This window comes from Leucopleurus acutus (genome assembly GCF_964270905.1).
Source record: "Leucopleurus acutus genome assembly, chromosome: 15".
NCBI classification, from domain to species: domain Eukaryota; kingdom Metazoa; phylum Chordata; class Mammalia; order Artiodactyla; family Delphinidae; genus Leucopleurus; species Leucopleurus acutus.
The window spans coordinates 66790896-66813567 of NC_139157.1; the positions used below are offsets into that span (position 1 = coordinate 66790896).

General features: G+C 44.0%; 2 protein-coding genes across 2 annotated transcripts in view; both read left to right on the forward strand.

The window, feature by feature from the left end:
* Positions 1-16896, forward strand: part of MDN1 (midasin AAA ATPase 1) — a 155148-nt gene extending 138252 nt beyond the window's left edge. Inside the window, exons 89-102 of the mRNA XM_082855910.1 lie at positions 42-358; positions 586-765; positions 2545-2646; positions 3673-3868; positions 5350-5520; positions 7137-7300; positions 8022-8111; positions 9436-9551; positions 10186-10360; positions 11765-11838; positions 11928-12042; positions 12883-12946; positions 14420-14562; positions 15398-16896. Coding sequence (XP_082712036.1) covers positions 42-358; positions 586-765; positions 2545-2646; positions 3673-3868; positions 5350-5520; positions 7137-7300; positions 8022-8111; positions 9436-9551; positions 10186-10360; positions 11765-11838; positions 11928-12042; positions 12883-12946; positions 14420-14562; positions 15398-15586 — 2096 coding nt within the window. The 3' untranslated portion in view covers positions 15587-16896. The remainder of the gene's footprint in view (positions 1-41; positions 359-585; positions 766-2544; positions 2647-3672; positions 3869-5349; positions 5521-7136; positions 7301-8021; positions 8112-9435; positions 9552-10185; positions 10361-11764; positions 11839-11927; positions 12043-12882; positions 12947-14419; positions 14563-15397) is intronic.
* A 2923-nt stretch (positions 16897-19819) lies between these two features.
* LYRM2 (LYR motif containing 2) lies at positions 19820-22395 on the forward strand. Its single transcript, XM_082855649.1, has 3 exons — positions 19820-19883; positions 20404-20544; positions 20958-22395. Exons 1-3 carry the CDS (start codon positions 19839-19841, stop codon positions 21036-21038), a joined length of 267 nt encoding a protein of 88 aa, XP_082711775.1. The 5' UTR covers positions 19820-19838; the 3' UTR covers positions 21039-22395.
* The last annotated feature ends 277 nt before the right edge of the window (positions 22396-22672 follow it).

Here is a 22672-nt window from a genome sequence, read left to right on the forward strand (position 1 = left end):
TTTTAAATTCTGTGTTCCTTTTTTTGGTTTCATCTGTCCAGAAGAGAATCCTTTGGAAATTAAAGAGAAACCAATGGATACTGTAGAAGCAGGTCATGAAGCTGAAGACATAAACGAAGAGACTGAGGCTGACCAGAATGAAGGTCAGGGTCAGCACGAGCCTGAGGGAGGCTCCAGTGAAGATGACCAGGAGGAGGGGGAGGAAGAGATGGACACAGGAGCTGACGACCAAGACAAGGATGTTGCCCAGCATCCTGAAGAGAATGCAGAGGAGCAGCAGCAGTCTTTGGAGGACAAGGACGCCAGTGAGGAAGGTGCAGAGAAGGACGTCCCTGCTGACCAGGGTCTCCAGCCTCAGGTATCATGGCGGGTCTGGCTTTTCTTCGATTAAAAATAATGATGATGAGAAAAAATTACCTTCTTCCCACTGGAATCTCTCTTAGGCTACTTTGCCAAGCAGCTCTTTGTTTCTGTTTAAGACCTGCTTCGGCTGGTCCCCTCCCTGCAGACTCCCCTTGGTGAGGGGGGCCCCCACCTCATCTTCTTCCTCCAGAGCAGTTAATGCTGTGTTTGATTTCCCTGCAGATGCAGGAAGAAGAAGAAGAAGAAGAAGAAGGGGAGAACTCTGACACGGAGCAGCAGGTGCCAGAGGCTACGGAGAGGAAAGAGCACGACTCCTGCGGGCAGACGGGCTTGGAGAGCGTGCAGAGCGAGTGTGCCGTGGAGCTGGCAGGGGCCGCGCCTGAGAAGGAGCAGGGGAAGGAGGTGAAGGGCCCTCTTTGCCTCGCCAGCTGTCCCTTGGGAGGGCCTCTTCTCCCTGTCCAAAATCAAGTTCTATTTAGCAGTAATTGGGTTGTGTGTGATGTATTTTTGTGGTTGACATCTAAAATATCATCTCCCGTTCATTAAGAAAGTGGTCGTACACCTATTTTTATATGCCTCCTGGAACAAATCCCAGAATACTTTTACACACTTTATTTAAGTGATGTGCTTAATGAGAAAAAGTTATTAGAGTGTAGCTCTCTGTGGGAGAATCAAGTTCAAATTATATTTTAGAAAGCTCCTAAGGAAAGAAGGGCTGAATTTGAGACTTCATGCAGTGGTATGGCTCTAGTATCTAGTAGTGCTTCCCTTTTCCTCGCTGTTCATCAGGCTTCTAAACATTTTAATTTCAAATGGAAAGTACCTCTTCATTCCTTGACGTAGGGTGATGTGTCTTTTGTGGCCCAGTTGGGGCACTGGCAGCCTGGAAGGAGCCCTGGAAGTTGGAGGGCCTGCTACTCAGAGGTTTCTCTGGACAACTCCCTTGGCCTCTCTGCACCCCTACTTTCTCAGCAATAATTACAATGGTTTATATTTCTCATCCCCCTTCCAAACCATTTACTGAGCACCCATTAGGTGCTGAGCATTTCATTACTTTAGCAAGTCTTCATCGTGGCCCTATAAGATAGATATTATTGTTCTTTGTACGTTCTCCATTTTATTTTTTATTTTTTTTTAATTTTTTTCGGTACGTGGGCCTCTTACTGTTGTGGCCTCCCCCGTTGCGGAGCACAGGCTCAGGACGCGCAGGCTCAGCGGCCATGGCTCACAGGCCTAGCCGCTCCGCGGCATGTGGGATCTTCCCAGGCCGGGGCATGAACCCGCGTCCCCTGCATCGGCAGGCGGACTCTCAACCACTGTGCCACCAGGGAAGCCCTATTTTTTTATTTTTTAAGAACATTTTTCTTTTTCTTTTATTTAGTTTTGGCTCCGTTGGGTCTTCATTGCTGTGCACGGGCTTTCTCTAGTTGCAGCGAGTGGGGGCTACTCTTCGTTGTGCACGTGCTTCTCATTGCAGTGGCTTCTCTTGTGGAGTTGTGGCACATGGGCTCAGTAGTTGTGGCTCTTGGGCTCTAGAGCGCATGCTCACTAGTTGTGGCGCACAGGCTTAGTTGCTCCGCGGCATGTGGGATCTTCCCGGACCAGGGATGGAACCCGTGTCCCCTGCATTGGCAGGCGGATTCTTAACCACTGCGCCACCAGAGAAGTCCCTATGTTCTCCATTTTATATCTGCGTTAAATAAGCTCCAGTAAAGTTAAATGACAGTCTCCAGGGTACCCAGCTGGTTGGTGATGAAGCCTGGTTTCAAATTGAGGTCTGTCCCACCTTCAGAGTAAGCCATTACCTCCTATAGACAAGGAACTAACGAAGGCCCGCAAGAGGGTAACAGACTCAGGTCTAGATGCTCTCGTTTATGCCCACAGGCCAAGCCTTAGTCATGGGTGAGTTCCAGAGCAGGCAGGCAGGTATGGTCACAGTTGTCCCTTGGGGTCCAAGAAGGATTGATTCCAAGACCCCCCTGGATACCCAAATCCGGGGCTGCTCAAGTCCCTTATGTAAACTGGCACAGTGCAGTGGGCCCTCCGTGTCCCCGGATATAGAGTGCCAACTGCATGTGACTGTGAGATGAGAATGGTGAGAGGAGTTGTACACAGTGCAGTCGATAACCAGATGCTTGCACAGCTTCCTCCACCTCATTCTCTGTGGCTTGGATTTCACAGGAACACGGCAGTGGAGCTGCGGATGCAAACCAGGCAGAAGGCCATGAATCCAACTTCATTGCCCGGTTGGCCTCTCAGAAAAACACCAGGAAAAACACACAGGTCTCTATCACTCTTCACCTAAACTTAGGTGAAGGCTGCATGTAAAATGATGTTCTAAATGTAATGGTTTTAAAAAAAAAAACCACCAAATTCCCAGACTTTGCTGTCTCACCATGATGTCAGCCTTGGTGAGCAGACCAGGACTGTGGGGCTTTCCCAGCTGGGGCTTCTTCCCTGTGTGGGGACAGACACACACACACAGACACGCACACAAGACACAGAGACACAGACACATGCACACACACAGACACGCACACACAGACACAGATGCACACATGCACGCATGCATGCACACACACACACCCTTATCATGTTAAGTTCTTATTATGGAGCCTAAAAACCAGGTGTTGTGTGTTGTTGCCAAGGACTAACCAGTCTTAACTCTGTTCACTGTCCATTCTCTTTTGTGTTTTATTTTTTAATTTTTTTAAATTTGATTTATTTATTTATTTTGGCTGCACTGCATGGCTTGCGGGATCTTATTTCCCCAACCAGGGATTGAACCCAGGCCCCAGCAGTGAAAGCGACGAGTCCTAACCACTGGACTGGCAGGGAATTCCCTCTTTTGTGTTTTAAAAATAAGGCTTTTTAAAATGGGGTATTATTCATGCATGTGATACAAAATTAGTATATAGAAACCAATCCCCTAAAAAGCTTCCATTTTATTCCTGTCTTCAAGCCACCCAAGGGACTATCCTCAGAGCATATTGGTGCTGCCAGTCTTGTCTTCTCTCTAAGAGACTTTCTGCATATGTAGTATATGTATGGATGTTTGTGTGTGTGCACCTCCCTGTGTGAGAGTGTTTCTTTGCCTCTTTGCCTTTGTTTCAGGTATAAAAGTATATCATAGAGATTGCTCTGTATATGTATTTAGAGATCTTCCTATTAACAGCTTCACTGAAATCCACTCTTGTCTGGTACACCTGATTAACTTAATCAGCCCCCTGAGGATAAATATTATGATTATTTTTACTCTTTTTGCCATTACAGACAAGGTTCTGATGAATTTCCTCATATTTCCCGCAGAGTTTTAAGAGGAAACCTGGGCAGGCCGACAACGAACGCTCCATGGGTGACCACAATGAGCGTGTGCACAAGAGGCTGAGGACTGTGGACACGGACAGCCACACCGAGCAGGGCCCGGCCCAGACCCAGGCAGAGGACGCGGAAGCATTTGAGCACATTAAACAGGGTAGCGAGCCCTATGACGTACAGACCTATGGTATGATGCAGGGAAGGCTTCTCCTTTGCTTGCTGAGCTCTGTGAGTGCTTATGCTGTGTGCCCACCAGGTGTTCTTAAAAGGCATCTTAGGAGGGAGGGGAAATGGCTTTTTAAACTAGTTTCCTTCTAATAAGAACTGTGCAGAAATACAGTTTGTTTTTGATATAAAGATATCTGTAGCCAAGTGCCGGGTTTCAGTGTTCAGGGTTCTGGGTCTAGTGTGAGCCTTTTAAATATCTTTGGTAATGGTTGGCCATATCCAAGCCCAGCACTGATCTCAGGGATTCTGAGTAGTGGACATTCCTTCATAATCACCCGGCGATGATAGGAGCTGTGAACTTGAAATCTGTGTTTCAAGAAAGGGGAGAGGACTTCCCTGGTTGGCACAGTGGTTGAGAATCTGCCTGCCAATGCAGGGGCACGGGTTCAAGGCCTGGTCCGAGAAGATCCCACATGCCACGGAGCAACTAAGCCCGTGTGCCACAACTAGTGAGCCTGCACTCTAGAGCCCGCGAGCCACAACTACTGAAGCCTGCATGCCTAGAGCCTGTGCTCTGCAACAAGAGAAGCCACCGCAATGAGAAGCACATGCACCGTTACAAAGAGTAGTCCCCGCTCACCACAACTAGAGAAAGCCCGCACGCAGCAATGAAGACCCAACGCAGCCATAAATGAACAAACAAACAAGCAAGGAGAAAAAAGATCTCAGCATAGAAAGGGAGTAGTCAGTCGTCACTCAGTCTCCGCTTCAAGTTCTCTTGGTAACTTTTCACTGTTTCATTCCTAGTATGTAAGCTGGTGTTGATAATGTGTACTGTGAGGATGGTACAAAAAGACTGCTGTGCTGTGGATTACTCTTTTCTCTCCCTGTTCCCACTTTTAAGAAAAATGAAGCAATACAGTGATGGCTGCCACGCGTGGAGTGTTTACCTTGTGCCCAGCACCATTCTGAGCCTTTGCAGCATGATCATGGAGTTGCTCTGACAGTCTTTACCAGCTAGGATGTCTCCATTTTATAGATCAGCACACTGAGGCCAAAGATATTTAAGAACTTGTCCAAGATCACGATGCTGGAATTCCCATGCTGATCTTTCTGTGCCCCGTGTTATACTTTATCACTACAGGTTTTCCACCCATAACCTGGCAATGAGGATGAGTCCATTAGCTGCTCTGAGTCACGTGCCTGGCATGTTTATTCTGGTTCAGTCTCTGGTCATAGCAATAAAAACCCAGCTAAACATCCAATCTATGGACACATGTATAGTTACACTGTATCCTTGAAGCTTCTGGCTGGGGGGTGAGGCGGGGAGTGTTAAGCACTTACATCAGTAGGTCACAGACAAGCCAGGTACTGTGTCCAAGCCACATAACCAGTCAGGGGCAGAATCTTGGGAAGTACGAATGACCAAAAGCACACCCACTTGTGATGGTTTTGTCTGCAGAGAGCTCACCTTTTCACGTGTGTGCACTTTGTTGGCAGATGTGGCTAGCACGGAGCAGCAGCAGTCTGCAAAGGACCCCAGCAAGGCTTGGGAAGAGGAGGAGACAGAGGACGCCTCCGCGGGCACGGGGGAGCAGGAGGAGCTCTGCGCAGTAGACACGGAGCAGCTGGAGTCCCAGGAAGCCAGGTCGGGGCGCACAGCTGGGCCGGGTGAGTCCTGCAGTGAGCACACCCTCCTGCCTAAGCTCTCCGACTCACAGAAGCCATTTCTCTGGTGCTGCAGTCACGCTTGGTCACTTCTTTCCCCATCCTAACCCATGGCTTAGAGATTCATTTGCCCATAATTTCCCTGTACATGTTTCATTTGGGAGTAGGAAGGTGGAAGGTGTTACAGGACACTGTCCTTCACGGACACCCTTGAAACTTGAGTTTCAGACAAAATCCCAGCAGTCTTTATTATTTTATTTATTTTTAAAATCTATTTATTTAGTTATTTTTGGCTGCGTTGGGTCTTTGTTGCTGTGCACGGGCTTCCTCTAGTGCAGCGAGCAGGGGCTACTTTTTCGTTGTGGTGTGCGGGCTCCTCACTGCAGTGGCTTCTCTTGTTGCGGAGCACGGGCTCTAGAGCGCAGGCTCAGTAGTTGTGGTGCACGGGCTTAGTTGCTCCGCGGCATGTGGGGTCTTCCCAGACCAGGGCTTGAACCCGTGTCCCCTGCATTGGCAGGCCGATTCTTAACCACTGCACCACCAGCAAAGCCCAACCCAGCAGTCTTTTTTAAATATGTAGAAGAAAACAGAATAGTACACATACTCCAGTATGACCAGAAGATATATTCTTTTTTATTCTTTCTTATTTATTTATTTGGTTGCACTGGGTCTTAGTTGCGGCTCACTGCCTCCTTAGTTGTGGCACACATCTGGGATCGAGTTCCTTGACCAGGGATCGAACCCGGGCCCCCTGCATTGGGAACGCAGAGTCTTATCCACTGTGCCACCAAGGAAGTCCCCCAGAAGATATATTCTTGATTATTAGAGAAACAGTATTTTTAATTATATGAAAATATACTATATTTAAACATTTTATTTAAAGAAATGTTTAAAGAAATAGAATAGGGGAAGTGCATGTGAGAAGGTAACAAAACTTCTTACATACAGTTCCATTTCATAGCTGACCAAGTGCTATTACAAGGCTGTTTTGTTTTTTAAATTCAACACATGAAAAAATAGCTTTATCAGCAGTGGTATAAGTGCAAATTCAAAAGAACTTGCTAAATTCAAAAACTTTTCCTTCTGCTTCCGTCTTCTCAGGGGCGTTAGAACTGCTGACTGCCTGGCTGTTACAGGACAGTGGGAAAGGCATAGCTCTGTGTTTAGACCTTTCTAGATTCAAATCCAGACTTTCTCTTACTTACTTACTTTATAGGTTGAGGCAAATTATTTGTCTTCTTTGTCTCAGCTTCCTCATCTATAAAATGGAGCTATGATGTTATTTTAGTTTTTGGTTCTGTCAAAGTTCTGCAAGCACATAGTTTATTTATTTATTTGCATGAACATAGTTTAATGGATCACACGGTTCTGTGAGGCTTGTCAGGGTAAAACAGTCTCCCCCCACTTCTGCCTTCCAGAACAGCCGCCTTCCATATCAGGGTGGGAAGAGGGGGAAGTTAAGGGAGTGAGAATTGGCAGACTGTGTCAGAGAGAAAGGACACGTGGAGCCGAGGTGTTAATGTGCTGGGGTGTGAATGAGTGAAGTCTGAGTAATTGTTAGGATTGACACGTGACTGTGAAGGCTGAGTCTTCATGTTGACATTATGGTGTGAGAACAGGCTTTGAAGAGATGGAGATGGAGACCCAAACTGTTAACACAGAGGAAGACCAAGACCCCAGGACAGACGCATCCCACAGGGAGACAGAGAATGAGAAACCAGAGAGAAGCCGAGATTCGACCATTCATACAGCCCATCAGTTCCTTGTGGACACGATTTTCCAGGTACTAAAACTTTCACAAATTACTACTTCAATAAGTTGACAAAACATAATTATAAGTTGCTTTTAAACAACGTAAGACATGTTTGTCTTAAGAACTTTATGTAGCATCTGGTTGTTTTGGGGTATCATATCCTTATCAGTCTTTTAAGGAGTACTGTTGGTACGACGTGTTTTCTGAGCAGATAACACTTCTAACAGTTAATCCCAGGGTCACCGTGGGTGGTCGGTGTCCTGACCTGGCCACGATGGTGGGTCTTGTCCTTGGACCTCTGGCTCTCACATCTACTCCTCTCATATCCACCAGCCTTGTGTGAGGAGCCTGCAGGACAGTTAAGTTTATGTTGGTTAAGTAGTAAGAATTGTAAGAATCGTTGACTTAATGCCTGCATTTAGGAAGAGCCTAAATTAACTGAGTTGTTGTCCCTAATTCTTTGACTTAATTATAGTTTAGATTAATTAAAGAATATTTCCATTATTGATATCTTCCTGGGTATTTTGTTTTACTGGGATGGATTTATTAAATGTTAATATTTCCTTTATTCATTTTGCCTCTACATAATGAGAAGGAGAAGAATGGCTGGCTGGTGTCTTAATTGTGCTATTAAATTTGCTCAAGTTTTGCATCTCAGGGGGAGTTCGTACTGCAGGGAATAAGGCAACCAGGTATAGTGAGTTGGTGATTCCAACCTGGGTCTCCTCTATCCGTGGCTTTTCCTTTTTAGCCCTTCTTAAAAGATGTCAATGAACTAAGACAGGAGCTGGAGAGACAGCTGGAAACATGGCAGCCACACGAATCTGGAAACCCAGAAGAAGTAAGTCACTGGTGTTTTTATAAAATATCTTGACTTTTGTTTTTTAAGGTGCAGGAAACTTAATAGATTCTTAACTCCAATTACCTTGGTCAAAGCGACCGAGTATATGGAGAATATAATTATAATTCTGAAACCTACATCTATCCATTGTTTTCTGCCTGGTTTGCCACTAGATCTGTAGCTTAATTAAAACAGAGAGAAACTGGTGTGTTTAATTCTTTAACTTCCATTGCTCAATCTGTAATGGATGTAATAGATGTGACAGTGGTTGAAACATGGGGCAAAAGTCTATACTGTGTCACTCTGAATAGGCCACCTGGGACATTGCCAGCTGATATAATATGGCAGTGCAGATAAACCAGATGTTTCCTTTTCAATGACCTTGCATCCTAAATTTACTAATATTTACTAAACACACATATTTTAATTTTGTATCTCTTATCATTATTCTCACCACATGTATTGACTGCTCTGCCATAATTGGCAAAAAAAAAAACTAACCATGGAGCTTTGTATTCAGGAAATAAGCACACTGCTGAGTGTTACTTGAGAGGTTTGCACTCGTCACTTTTGTTTTTGGAACATGAGCCTGAGAGACCATGATTAAGTGGCTGGATCTCCTGGCACCAAAATTACCCATCATGGCCCCTTCTCCACGTGAAGGGTACACACTATATACTCCTCATAGGTGATGTGAATAAGGCATTGATTTGGTCATGAATTCCAGTATTTTATTACCTTATTTTCTCATTGGAACTACGAGTTGTGGTTTTGGTGGAAGAGGAGACATTTTATTTATTTATTTATTATTTTTAATTATTTTCTTTTTAAATTTTATTTATTTTTGGCTGCATTGGGTCTTCGTTGCTGGGTATGGGCTTTCTCTAGTTGCAGCAAGCAGGGGCTACTCTTTGTTGCAGTGCACTGGCTTCTCATTGTGGTGGCTTCTCTTGTTGCAGAGCACGGGCTGTAGGTGTGCGGGCTTCAGTAGTTGTGGCTCTCGGGCTCAGTAGTTGTGGCTCGCGGGCTCTAGAGCGCAGGCTCAGTAGCTGTGGTGCACGGGCTTAGTTGCTCCGTGGCATGTGGGATCTTCCCAGACCAGGGCTCGAACCCGTGTCTCCAGCACTGGCAGGCGGACTCTTAACCACTGTGCCACCAGGGAAGCCCAGGAGGAGACATTTTAAACCAGGTGAATCAGATAGCAGTTTGACAAGAGAAGCAGGTTGTTTTCTACTGCTTTGTTTCAGGCCTTCATCTGGCTGTAATGACTTTGGTTGGCTCCAGCCTTCTAAGGGTAACTTACATGTTGTTGCTGTTGTCACAGGAGAAGGCAGCAGTGGAGATGTGGCAGAGTTACCTGGTCTTAACTGCACCTCTTTCACAACAGCTGTGTGAACAGCTTCGTCTCATATTAGAGCCTACCCAGGCTGCCAAGCTGAAGTAAGTCTTCTCCATTGGATGCACTCATGGTGCCCTGGAAGGATGGCAGTGCCACCTTTTCTGCTGAGCTTATTAGCACGTAACAGCTATGGTGTTGGCGTCTAGGTTGCCACTTGTGCTGCACAGGCTCTAGTATGGCGTTCCTTACCTTGTTGCCATCTTATCATCTCTACCACAGAAGTTTCTGTGAAGTTCAGTATGAATGCACTTTCTGTGACTAGTTAATTAATACCTGATGGGAGAATTGGCTGAGCCTTTGGGTGTGTGTGCTGCTCACCCTCTACATGTTGGATCACTCAATTGCTGCATGCGTCACTCACCTAGATCTTTCCAAAGATGTGTCCAGAAGCGTAGTTTCAGAACACAAAAGAGAATCCAAGACTTAATATTCAATGCAAACATTTTTTTTCTTTTTAAAACGTATTTTAAATTTTCTAAAAGGACCTAATTATTCTTGCCACATACATGTCCAGTGTGTCTGGCTGCTGATCAAGAAGATCCCAGCCCTTAATAATCTCAATTGACAGTAACACTTCATTGTGCCAGGTCACTGGTTATTTGGTATAACTGGTTATAAGTTATTATTACTGTGATTTTATCCTTAATCTTGCTCCTGTTTGGTTAAATTTAACAGAGGAGATTATCGAACTGGGAAGCGACTGAACATGCGGAAGGTCATTCCATACATTGCCAGTCAGTTTCGGAAAGACAAGATTTGGCTTCGAAGGACCAAGCCCAGTAAACGGCAGTATCAGATTTGCCTGGCTGTCGATGACTCCTCTAGCATGGTAGACAACCATACCAAACAGGTGAGGAGGAGAAGCGTAGTGGCAGTTTGATGGGCCACCTGAATGTTTTAAATATGTTATGGCTAAAAAACACTTTGAAATACCAGTTAGTTTGTTCTGAGAATATGAGACCATATTTGAGAAGATATAAGATTTAAAAAGTTCAAAGGGGCAATTTCAGGATGTCTCAAAAAATTTTGGTGTCTTACTGCTATAGGTCGTTTAGATTGTTGTGTTTCTTAGCATGGCCATGCTATTGTCTAGTTGCAGAGTAAGTAAATTTGTCAGTGTTTACTTTCCACTGAATGAATGTACTATATTCTTTTAAGACCATGCACAACGTAATATCTGAATATCCCTGATTTTTTTTTTTTTTTTTGGCGGTACGTGGGCCTCTCACTGTTGTGGCCTCTCCCGTTTCGGAGCACAGGCTCAGCGGCCGTGGCTCACGGGCCCAGCCGCTCCGCGGCATGTGGGATCTTCCCGGACCGGGGCAGGAACCCGTGTCCCCTGCATCGGCAGGTGGACTCTCAACCACTGCGCCACCAGGGAAGCCCTGAATATCCCTGATTTTTTAAGATGTCTTCAGTACACGTTTCTTTACGGCTGTGTAGAGTTAGTGTTCTATCAGTAGTAACAAGGCTTAGGAGCCTGGGTGGAGTTATGACCCCCCCACTCCCCCCGCTGTCAGGGATGTGGAGAGTGGGGGGGTCTTCGCAGTGATGCTGTTGCCCAGCACAAGTCAGCGAGCAGCCTGAAGGCTGTGCACAAGCTCTGCTGGAAAAAGTGTAACCTCTGCACCTGTGTTCAAGTCTCAACTCCCCACTTAGCACCGCATGACTTTGGGCAGTTCATTTTGTGAGTTTTACCTTCTGAAAAATGATTATAACAATACTTACTCAAGCTCAGAGCTGTTATGAGACTAAGTGAAGTCATGTATGCAGAGCACTCAGTTTAGTGCCTGGCACTTGATGCATGTTCAACAGATGTTAGTTGCTACAAGTGTCGTCATCTTTTTAACTGAATTTAAATTCTGAAACTATACTGTCATTTATGCATAGTTTAGAATAAATTGGTTTTAAAAATCTTTTACCCATGAGAGATTACTTTATATCATAAAAGGGGGAAGAAACCTTAAAAATTTATGGACCAAATTTCTCAAGATCGCTTTTACTGAATGATGTCTAGAGCAGACCTTTCCTACTAGTATAAAGGATATTGGGTTCGGCTGTTAGCCAGGGCCTAAGGCTACCAAGGCCACCAAAGCCTCTGAGTTGGTTGTGAATAGCCATATTGATGTTGTTCCCCTGTGTGCCATAACAAAAAAGGAGTGTTTTCTGTGGGAATCTTGGTATGAAAAAGTTTGAAAGGCATTGGTGTAGAGGATATTCCGATTTCTTCAACCCTTCACTTTCTGTTTCACAGCTTGCCTTTGAATCTCTGGCTGTGATTGGAAATGCTCTAACCTTTCTGGAAGTGGGTCAGATTGCGGTGTGCAGGTAAGAGTGCCTTTTAATCCCATTGGGAAAACCAGCCTTTTTTTGCATGACAAAAAATAACTCCCATTGTATTTGGGTTTTCTCCCAAGTTTTGGAGAGTCCGTAAAGCTGTTACACCCATTCCACGAACAGTTCAGTGATTACTCAGGGTCCCAGATTCTGCGGCTCTGCAAATTCCAACAAAAGAAAACCAAGATTGCTCAGGTATGCTGATGACTTCAGATGTCTTCTGCAGTTATTTTATGGTATAGGAGAGACATAATTTTTAGAACTCCCTCCTCCCCAGTATGGTAAAATTTACAAGAGAGCATAGTCCTGAGCCTCAGCCTGTGTACCACTGGAGGAGAATCTCCCGTGGCATCCGTTATTAAACAGGATGTGATCTCTCTTTCTCAGTTTTTCAAAGATCACTTGACTTTGCATCATTGATTTTCTGGCTCCCTATTTTGAGAGGTTTGGAACATTTTGGAAAAATGAACCACCTCCCAGTACCCTTATCAAGTGCGTCAAGGCCAATTTCTCTCTACCATTTAGCCTAGAGAAGATGATGTGAAATAAAGCCAGTGCTTGCTCGGGATGGCGTACGTTCTAAACACAGCATATGGGGTAACAGTTCTGTCCTCCTGGTTCCTGCCGTAATTTAGCCTCCTTCACGTTACACTGGATATTTTATGTTTTCTTGCCTTTTTTTTGCTCAGCTGTTTTCCTTTCTTGAAAGAAGACAGCTCTTTGGTTCATTTGGGGGATTACTGACTTCTTGTCCCCCAGAGGAAGTGTTTCTTTTCCTTTGGGGTGTCTCGTAGAACACTAGTGGGGTATATGCCAGGGACACAGGTCTTGTCTGTGCTTGAGAATGCCAGCACCCAACGTAAATGCCAAGTGCAAGGATTGTCAGTCCTTTACGGATGGATGGAAGGGACAGTTTGATTGCTATAGATTTGAGATGGTTATCTGATAATCACTTAAGTGCCAGAAGTAATTTCAGTCTCTGTGATAGTGGGAAGAGAGCTTAAATAGTTTTCTAATTGTCTATTTCTGGTTTAGTTTCTAGAGTCTGTAGCCAACATGTTTGCAACAGCTCAGCAGCTCTCACAAAACGTCAGTCCAGGTGAGCTGCGTTCTTTGGTCTTTGCTAATAACACGCTTTTCTGTTCTCGTACTATTTGCAAGTTGCTTTTCATCTCAGTGTACCCATCACCATCTTTTAAAGTGTATGCTCTATAGGAAAACACATAAACAGGGGATGATGCAGAGGTATTAAACATTCATGGAATTTTTTACTCACCCGTTCATTCATTCAGAAATTTTTATTGAGCCCATACTCAAGAGGCTTATAATCAGTAGACACCAACTAGTTTGTAATTAACTAGTATATATTTGATAGATTTGAGTTCAATTGTGAATGAAAGGAGTAAGGGTGTGTGGAATTAAATGTAAAGCATATTCTTCAATATTTTAATAACAAAGGAAAATGGAGAAGGACATAATTCAGAAACCAGCTAATCCATCCATGATTGATTTGGAGCTTTTGCAGCACACCAGTTCTTTAGCCTTTCCCTGAATCCTCAATTCTTATTGTACCATGGGAAGACTTCCCTTTGAAGCAGGTCATTCACGCCTCTCAACACTTGCTAACCTTCCTTGACAGAAGACAGCCTGCCTTTAAGCACAACAGTCTTTCACTGGAAAATATGCTAAAAATATAATATGCTAAAAATTTTAATACATTTTTATTCACTGTTCATTTTAGTGGTCCCTTCTATTTAAGTTTTTGTTTAAATTTCTATTTAAGTTTTTTTTTTCAAGAAAAAAACAATTTAGGTACAAGAAATTGACAGAAATCTGAAGCTAATAGACAGTGACTGAAATTTGGAAGATACAGTTCTAGGTTTCTGATTTGGGCACTTTCTTCTAATGGTCTACTCAGGACTGCTCTTTTTATACTTCATATCCATAAACATATGTTTTAATTCTCACATGTTGCTGTACAACGAAGTTGATCTAAATGTGACATTCCCCAAGGCACTACTGGGAAATTGTTTTATTGACAGAAGTTTTGTATGTCTTTGTGCAGCCTTGTCTGTGACTCACACGTTCAAAGTAATAGATCTAATTGGAGGCCCCCTTTATTTGTGCCCAGAATTCACCAGTTTCAGAGAACTGCTTGGTTTTGATAGCACAGAGAAAGCCTGCACTAATTTGTCTTACTGTCCGCAGTTTACTTATTTTTGGCTGTGTTGGTCTTCATTGCTGCGCGCAGGCTTTCTGTAGTTGCGGTGAGCAAGGGCTACTCTTCCTTGTGGTGCGCAGGCTTCTCATTGCAGTGGCTTCTCTTGTTGCAGAGCATGGGCTCTAGGCGTGCAGGCTCTAGAGCGCAGGCTCAGTAGTTGTGGCACATGGGCTTAGTTGCTCTGCAGCATGTGGGATCTTCCTGGGGGATCTTCCTGGACCAGGGCTCGAACCTATGTCCCCTGCATTGGCAGGCAGATTCTTAACCACTGCGCCACCAGGGAAGTCCCCGTATGTAGTTTGAGTTGTCGTTTGAGTTGAGTTGTTCCTCTGCTGTTATGTTCTACTACAGAAACTGCACAGCTCCTCCTGGTGGTCTCTGACGGACGCGGCCTTTTCTTTGAGGGCAAAGACAGAGTCCTAGCAGCAGTTCAGGCCGCCCGGAATGCTAACATCTTTGTCATTTTTGTTGTGTTGGACAATCCCAGTTCACGGGTGAGTGATTACTAAAAGCCACTTTTCTGGGGATTCCCTTCAAGTTGTTCTATCTGAAGAATGGCCTGGGTCTCACAGTCATACCGAGAACTCCTATAACATTCATGGCATCCTGAAGGGCACTGTTCTATGCATTTTATAATTATTTTCTCACGTAACCGAGCAGTAACTCAGTGATGTAGGGATGGTTATTCCCACTCTACAGTGAAGGACAGAAGCACAGAGGTTGTAGGTAATGACAAGGAAGCCAGTATTCAGACTGACTCAGTCTATCCTCTTAACCACTTTCTGTGCTGACTAGTACTCTGGTGGGTCATCTCCCTCTGCACAGCGTCGCTGCAGGTATTGCAGCCTCGATGATGGGCCCTGTCCGTTGGAAACACAGACCAACCTTTCCAAGTGCTTGGATCTCAGCAGTGCCCTCCTCAAAGGAGGAAGCATCAGTCACTACATGAAAGATGTCCACGGAGTGGTCTGTTTCCGGGGAAGTACTGTCTCTGCAGGTCACATTAAGGCCTGGATAGCAAGCTGAAAATTTAATGTGAATTATTCCAAGTAGAGAATAGGAAATACCATTGTAGGGAAATCAGGTTTGCTTATCTACCCGTTTCCTTCCCTTTTAGTGGCCATTCTCCTGGAAGGGGTGCTCAGAAAGAGATCTGCCGCCTCCTTATTAAGAGTTCTGTTTTACTTAGTGATAAGAGCTATTTTTATAAGCAGGAATTAGACATGTGAGACCTAAAAATTGTCTGCAAAGGAGATCATAAAAGGAGCTAGCCAAGGACACTGATTTAGTTTTATTTCTAAATGTTTTTTTTTTTTTTTTTTTGGCCAGGATTCTATCTTGGACATCAAGGTACCAATATTTAAAGGGCCTGGAGAGATGCCTGAAATCCGATCCTACATGGAAGAGTTCCCATTCCCGTTCTATATAATCCTACGCGATGTGAACGCACTTCCCGAGACGCTCAGCGATGCTCTCAGGCAGTGGTTTGAGCTGGTGACAGCCTCTGACCACCCGTAGAACAGAAGGAACACAGTCCTAAGTGAGACTTTGCGGTCAGAATGTCACACTGCTTGCCGGGTGCTCCCTTTTGGACAACTGTTTCTGAACTCCCAGCTCAAAAATGGTATTTAATCTTAGATTTGATTTATAAACGTTCACCCAACAGCTACAAAAAATTTTATTGCAACATTTTACAACACGATTTCAGAGCCTAGAGAAAACTCATGCTCCCTGCTGTGCCTGGGCGCCAGTGCTTGTAATAAACTTGGGGTGAAGGAACAGCAGCAGCAGGTGTCTGGGCTCGTACCTGGGGTGGGGGGTGGCGCTGCTGCCCTTTGGGCTCGTCTCAGAAGTCCTGGCCCAAGAGGAGGCTACACCCCACCCTTGGTGCCCAGCTGCCTGCCTTCCCTCCCAGGGACCCTGGACACCTCCATGAGGAGATGCTGCTGGAAGCATGGGACTGTGCCGGGCCTCTGGGCAAAGGACTAAAGAGAACTTCCCTTTTGACGCTGCGCTAATAAGGCTTGGCCTTGCGAAGCCCACAGTGTGTACCCGAAAGCTGTCAAGTGGCTAAGGCAGCTGCGGGTTTTTTTAGAGAGTCTGTTTTTTTTTTTTTTACTGTGCTCCTTATGAAAGGAACTAACTTCTCTACGAGGGGAGGAGGCTTGTGGTATGTGTGTTTTTTTATAAAACAACCAGACATCATGGGAGCCCAAATCATCAGAAAATGACCCTTGGGCCATGTATGAATGAAATGGCTTTTCAGTGTCCTCCCCTTCACCTTTGCTGCTTCGGGAGACTATGCAATGATGGAAGGATGATTTTTCCTTTATTTCATTCTCTCTGTGCCATAGTTCCTGCTGTTGTAGTAATTTATTTCTTTAGTTCATTTTTTCTTAACAGTTAAGAGGAAGAATCATTCCTCACACTGATTTCAAGTTGAACTGAGCCTGTCTTATGCTGGAAAAGAAGTGCTGTATCAGAAGAACTAAGCAGCCACATCTTTTTTTCCAGTCAAAAATCCATCAGCAATAGCTTTTAGGCAGTTTTTACTTGGCCAAAAAGCAGTGCTTGAATACTTAACTGTGTGCTGTGTTCTCGTTAAGCTCTGTCAGATGTTCTTTCGTAGACAACATGCCATGACGTAATCATCTATCTCTGTGTCTGTTATCAAGTTACACTGTGAAGTGTGCCACCCTTTTGAGGTGGTCCTCAAAGACAGTTTGCTTGTTGTTTAACCAGGTGTCCCTAAAGCATGTACCTGAGGTTATATCATTTTTTATTCTAAAAAGCTATGCAGCTTATATTCTGAATACTATTAAAAAATATACCACTGTTGATGTAACTTGTGCTGCTCCAAGATGAAATCTGAGTGTAAGAGATGTATCACTGGCCAAAGGCCTCTGTGGGGCAGGAAGTTTAATCTTCCAGCAGGGAGGAAAGACACCAACATTATGACTGTGATGCGGTCCATCATATCTACCTTTAATTGACAGGACAAGCTAAGCTGAAGCATCCCAACTGATGTACCAGCATAGTGATTCCCTTGGCCCTGGGATAGCTAATAGGGTCTGGAACAGATGAATTTCAGTAAGCAAGTTACCCAAGAGTGCTAGCTTCAGTTTGTGCTGTGACAGGAAAAGGGTTGGGAAGCACAGGAGCAGACACAGGAGACCCATCAGGAACTGAGGGCGTTGGTTAGGAAGAGTGACATACCTGAGTCACTTAGAAGAAGAAGCTACTGCGGGTAGGCTTGCTCTCTCACACACTCTCACTTGGAGCTCAACCTTTACATTTGCCTTACCTTCCTCTCCACCTCCATCCAAACCCCAATCTTGTCCGGTCTAACTTCTGGATATTTACCTTATTCTGTCTTCCCTTTTGCTTTCCGCTGACTGCAGTGCAGCTGGAGCTCTCTTATAATGTAGCTTGAGGGGGACTTCCCTGGGGGTAAAGAATCCACCTTCCAATGCAGGGGACACAGGTTCGATCCCTGGTCAGGGAACTAAGATCCCACGCGCCACGGGGTAGCGAAGCCTGCACACCTCAACTAGAGAGCCTGTGTGCCGCAAACTACGAGCCCACGCACCACAACAAAAGATCCCGCGTGCCGCAACTAAGACCTGATGCAGCCAAAAAATTTTTTTAAATAAATATTAAAGTAAATAAAATGTAGCTTGAACTACTAATCACTTTGCTAGCTTCACTTTGTCATACAACATCCAAGGAGATCTTTCTGAATTCCTGTGAAGAAGGTACCATTTGTTGCTTCTTAGCACTACCTGCCTCCCCTGTCCCTTCTCTCCCAGCATCCCCACCACACTATTTGATCTGATCACAGCAAACCACACAGGCCTTGGAATCTGCCAGTGTTCCATGCATTCTTTGTCTAGAATTCTCTTACCCACTTGGCCTTTCTGACTTTGCCTAGCTCAGATAAGCCCTCCAAGAAGAATGAGCTCCCACAGTATGACCCTTGACAACATCTATAAATACTACGTTGGACTTATGTCTTCCTACCCAAAGAGTGATTCTAAGGACAGGGGGCATATATGACTCGTGACAGCATTACCAATGTCTAGCATGAGTGAATCTTTCTGGATGGGAAGAAGAAATAGTATAAAAATGTCAGTTCTCACTTTATAGATTCAACGCATTCAAAATTTCAGTAACGATTCTAAGATGATTTAGAGGAAAATAATACAAAACATTTCTAAAGGTCATACAGACCATTAATAGAAGACTCTTACAAGATACTACAGGGGAGTATTCCTGCCTAATAATAAAACATACAACAACAAAAAAGTAAAAACGACCTGGATGAAATTACCCTGAGGGTTATTCAGACCCTAAAAGAATTTACCAGGAGTATCACAAATCCCAGGAATATGAATGAATTAGTTAATAAATGGTGCTGAAATTATAGTTTACAACTGGAAAAGAACTTATATCCCCATTATGCTATAAACCAAAATCCTAGATAAACATTAACAATGAAAATTTTTTAAAGCTCTGAAGGGGAGAAGATGAAATTGAAAAGGCTCAAAAGAATGGAAAATACACGTGACTATATAGAGACTTAAAGCTATAAAAGGAAAAGGATCAAAGTTTAAAAAAATATGGCAAACAGCCCATATAAAATTAGAATAAATGTCTGGATCATCATAAAGGGACCAAAGTCATAACAATTCACAAAATAAGTGTAACTAAAAGTGGCAAGGGATATTTAACTTCACTACTATTTAAAAGAGAAAAAAAATCAATGACCTGCTAATTAGTAGACAAATTTTGAAATATGTGGTTATGGTATTAGCATCATTCACACAATGCCTGGTAATGTTCAAAATCTTTTAGAGTGCTTATATGCGCCAGGTTCTGTTCTCAGTGCACTACATACAGTACAGTACAACAGCAGCTCTGGGGTAGATGCTGTTATTTCACTTTACAGACGAGGAAACACACCCACAAAAGTAGCCAGAAGTACACAACTGGGAAAAGGGAGCTCCAAGGATTCCAAGCAAGGCAATCAAGTAAATGCACAGTGAACGAACAAGTAATTGAACACTTTGGGCTGTATTTTAATTCAGAACAATCCTGTTTTTTTCAAGAAGGGATTCACTAACCCCTTACAGTTAATATAACCTAAGCGTAAGGAGTGTGTTGAGGAGAGGATAAAACGATTATAGGGGAAAAAAAGCAAGGCGTAGGGATGTTTGGTTCCTCATTACTAGTTACACAAAATTCTCAAAACTGCAATGGGACAACCATTTAAAGCTTTGTAACTAAGGACGATCATGAAGACTACAACGCCAGGAAAAATGCTCGCAGTAGAAAAGAACAGGGACAAGAACGAGAAAAGGAGACGAGCACAACACAAACTAAGAAATTAACATTTAAATTTTTAGAATTTTTTCACTATACGCACTAAATCTCAAAAAGAATATACTAAAATAGTTTTCTTCCCTCACCCCCCAAATCCTTTCATTTAATGAAACTTAACCACGTGTCAGGAACTGGGCTAAATGCCTCACCACTATCTCATTCTTACAACAACCTGTGAAGCAGGAACTGTTATCCTGTTTCACGGATGAGCAAACTTAGGCTAAGACAAAGCGAAACTGCCTTGAGCTTCAGTTCTGACTGCCGGGCTCCCAGAGCCAGCGCAACTGCCGCCGGCCGCCTCCCGGGAAACCGAGCTCGCCCCGCCCCGTCACCGCCCCACTTCCGCCCCTGCGCACTGGGGCTCTGGCGGACGCGCTGTCTGGACGTGATGGCAGCTTCCCGCTTACCCCCAGCGACGCTAACGCTAAAGCAGGTACCAACTATCCTCACCGGCCTCTTAGGGCAGCTTTACTGGGTCTGAGCTCGATTCTCTACCGGCCCCTGCACCCATTCTATAGAGGGGTCTCGGGGACTACTGGGGCGGACGACCCTGCGCGCGCCCCAATCTGATTGGTTCGGGCGGGGGGGGCGGGGCTTCGCGCCGCGGCGGGGGGTGGGGGGTGGGGGGCGACGGGAAGTGCAAGGGGGTTGGGGCTACTTTCCGGGGTTGGGGCTACTTTCCAGTCCTGGTGCAAGACGCGGGCCGGGCTCTTGATCTTGAGCCCGGATCCCCACTGCCTAGGTGACTGCGGGAAAGACTGGTCTACTGCTTGTACTTTGATTTTAAGTTTGACAAGGGAGTAAGGAGACAACGCAAACAAACTTCTTGCCGTTTTCTTAAAAGAAAAAAGGTGGTTTTCTTTCCCCTTTTCAAAATTGAGAACCAAAGAGAAAAGAGCCTACCGGGCTGAAGATTGTGCAGCTGTAATTGCCATTTCTCCTCCCCTGTACAGTTCGTGAGAAGGCAACAAGTTCTTCTCCTCTACAGAAGGATTTTGCAGGCAATTCGGCAAGTTCCAAATGATTCTGATCGCAAATACCTGAAGGACTGGGCAAGGGAAGAATTCAAAAGAAACAAAAGTGCCACCGAAGAGGTGAGACCAAGATCATGGTGATGGTAGGCCCTGACCCTTTTGTACTGATTAGTGAGTTTTTTAAAAAAATTTGATAGATATCTTGATCATTGCTCTTGATGTTACTGATTTTTCACTTAACTGATATTTTAAATTTAACAATGTTTGCTATATCTACACTCTACAGTAGCACCACCCAACTTGTCTGTTAAACCACACACACACGAAAAGATAATAAATACCACAGCATGATGGTTTGGGAAGTATGTGTGGGGTGTATGAAAGCATGCCAGACATTGCGTACCCCTAATTGTTAACTAAAGGGCGTCAGTGCCAATTCTCAGTATTAGTTCCTAATTTTAACAAATAAAATGGTAGAGCTGTACCTTGTTTAACCAGTGAAAACAGTGACCAGATTTCACTTTCTTCTACAGGATACAATCCGGATGATGATTACTCAAGGCAATATGCAGCTCAAAGAGTTAGAAAAAACACTTGCTTTAGCCAGATCTTAACTACAGCATTATTCTGAAAGGTTTTCAAAGTCTCCATGTGTTTAGTTGAGCTTAGGCTCAACAGTGGGTAGTCCAAAGCCAAGTGAAACTATCTGTACATAGAGCCCTTGAGCAAAATATCAGAACATGGAGCATGGCATATCAGAGAGAGCCAAGAAAAGGGCATAAGAGCAATTGTCTTAGCACTGAAAACATACCTTTTATTTTGAAAATGTTCTTGGATATGTCAGCAGTTTTTGGAAGAAGCAAAAACCAGTACGATAGCACATAAAAAGATGTTCAACACCATTAATCATTAGGAAAATGCAAATCAAAACCACCAAGAGATACTATTTACATCCACTAGAATGGCTATAATTAAAAAGGGAGATAATTGCAAATGTTGGCGACGATGAGGATGTGGAGAAACTGGAACCCTTAAACACTGCTGGTGGGACTATAAAATTGTGCAGCCACTTTGGAAAAAAGACTGTCAGTTGCCCAAAAGGTTAAACAGCATTATTCATAATAGCCAAAAAGTAGACAATCCAAATGCCCATCAGCTGATTAATGGATAAGTAAAACGTGGTATACCCATACAATAAAATATTATTTAGCAAACAGAAAGGGATGGAGTACTGATACATGCTACACCTGGATGAACCTTGAAAACATTAAGTGGCCAGTCACAAAAGATCATGTATGGTATGATTCTATTTATATGAATGCACAACTCTGAATATACTAAAATCTGCTGAACTGTACATTTTACAGGTATGTGAATTATATCTGAATAAAGCCATTTTTCCCCAATTTTTTTGAAATATAATTGATATATAATATTGTGTAAGTCAATTAAGCTGTTTTAAAACAGTGTGAGGTATAGGACTGGAGGTGTACTGACCTCAGGAGACACCATGGAGCTTCCTTGGAAAGTCCTTCTGCATTAACCCTCAGGGTTGTTGAGGTATGTTCTTCAGATGTGTTGCATCTGATACTCAAGAGGACTTTCCAAAAAGATCACCACTGGGAATCTAGAACTTTGTAGGAAAAAGAAGAAAGAGAAGTTTAACAAATGCACTGAAGCACCTACCAAGAAGAAGAGGCAACTCCTGGTCAAAACTAATGTGGTTACCTTAATATCCACATGGAAAGTAAAATAAATCATTAATTAAGGAAGCTCCTCAGTGCATTAGGTTCTCCTCCAGTGACAGGAAAAACCAGAGTTTGAAGAATACATTGGAGACAGAAGTTGACTTCAGGACACTTTTGAAAGAGACCAAATGTGTTTAACAGTTAATTTAGTGAAAGTGAAAGCTCGTGGAAGAGGCTGGGATTGGCAGTTCACCTACAGAACAAATCTAAAAAGTTAATCCAAGAATCTACATCTGAAAGATGTAGATAAACTTCTGCAGGATAAACAGTGTTTAGTGTTGGACCGTGTGCCATTGGAGAGGTGTAAACCAGTGGTGTGTCACTAACCTGCGTTCCGAGCCACCCTTGCCCTTCCACAGCTCCAGAACCCACAAGACAAAAATAATTCTGAATACTCTGCCACCTGGGGATGGGCTAATCTAAAATGCTTGCATAAGCCAATTTTCAGGTTTTTATATAGATGTACGTTAATCAAGCCATCTGATGAACAGAGGGAAAAG